This window comes from Cannabis sativa, chromosome 5, assembly GCF_029168945.1.
Source record: "Cannabis sativa cultivar Pink pepper isolate KNU-18-1 chromosome 5, ASM2916894v1, whole genome shotgun sequence".
Classification (NCBI taxonomy): Eukaryota; Viridiplantae; Streptophyta; class Magnoliopsida; order Rosales; family Cannabaceae; genus Cannabis; species Cannabis sativa.
Genome location: NC_083605.1, coordinates 64,430,771 through 64,431,846, shown reverse-complemented (window position 1 = coordinate 64,431,846; position 1,076 = coordinate 64,430,771). Strand labels below are relative to the sequence as shown.

At 36.1% G+C, this 1,076-nt stretch overlaps 1 protein-coding gene across 1 annotated transcript; it reads left to right on the top strand.

Moving 5' to 3' along the window:
- LOC115717797 (uncharacterized) lies at positions 1–614 on the top strand. Its single transcript, XM_061116586.1, has 2 exons — positions 1–289; positions 337–614. Exons 1-2 carry the CDS (start codon positions 1–3, stop codon positions 612–614), a joined length of 567 nt encoding a protein of 188 aa, XP_060972569.1.
- The last annotated feature ends 462 nt before the right edge of the window (positions 615–1,076 follow it).

Genomic DNA, 1,076 nt, shown 5'->3' with positions numbered 1-1,076 from the left:
ATGGCACTAAAATTAGACCTTAGCAAAGCGTATGACCATGTGGAGTGGGGCTTTCTTCGTGCCATGATGGGGAAGATGAGATTCGATACACGCTTTGTTGAACTTATTCTTGCTACAGTGGACTCGATTAGATACAAGATTGGCCCTGGCAGTCATCAATTAGGCCTGATTGTACCTGAGAGGGGTATCTGTCAAGGAGATCCTTTATCTCCCAATTGGTTTCTAATTTTTGCAGAGGGATTCTCCTCTTTGATAAGAAGGTTTGAACGTGATGGAAGGTTGAGAGGTTGTAAGTTTCTAATGGTGCCTCGGTTATCTAGCACATGCTCTTTGCAGATAATAGCTATGTTTATTGTCGTGCAAATGAGAAAAAGACTTCAAATATCTTACATCTCCTCCAACTTTTTGAGGCTGCTTCAGGCCAACAAGTTAATTTCAGTATGTCCTCTATCTTCTTTAGCACTAATACTCCTACTGATGTGCGTCATCAGTTGTATGCTTTGTTGGGAATGGGAATGGCTGGTGAGTGTAGTACTTACTTAGGCCTCCCATGTACTATGGGTAGGAACAAAGATGCCATTTTAGGTTTCTTAAAAGAGAAAATGCATAAATGAATTCAAAATTGGGAAGGTCGTCTTTTGTCAAAAGTTGGTCGTGAAATCTTGCTCAACACGGTGGCTCAAGCTTTGCCTAGCTTTGCCATGTCTATGTTTCTGCTACCGTTGAAAACTTGCTCACATCTTGAAAGCCTAATGTCTAAATATTGGTGGGGCTCCTCTCCAAATAAATCCAAAGTAGTTAGTTGGTTTAGTTGGAGACGTCTTTGTAAGCATAAGAATTCTAGTGGGCTAGGATTTCGAAGTTTGAGAGATTATATTTTATTTTTTTGTGAAATTTAATTATTTTTTTAGTGATATTGTAGTGTGCATAGCTTAAAAATTTAGAAAATATACTTAGTATATTTTGAATTAAAATTTTGATTGAAAAAAGATTTATAAAATTTTTTATAGCATTTTAATTTTAATGTTAATGTTTAATTTGTTACCAGAAAAAATAAATGTAATGTAGTTTAGGTA

Excerpts from the sequence above, each read along its gene's own strand:
- LOC115717797 (XM_061116586.1), top strand. The coding sequence starts at position 1 with ATGGCACTAAAATTAGACCTTAGCAAAGCGTATGACCATGTGGAGTGG. Across the intron at positions 290-336 it reads TGATGGAAGGTTGAGAGGTT|ATAATAGCTATGTTTATTGT; the intron begins GTAAGTTTCTAA and ends TGCTCTTTGCAG.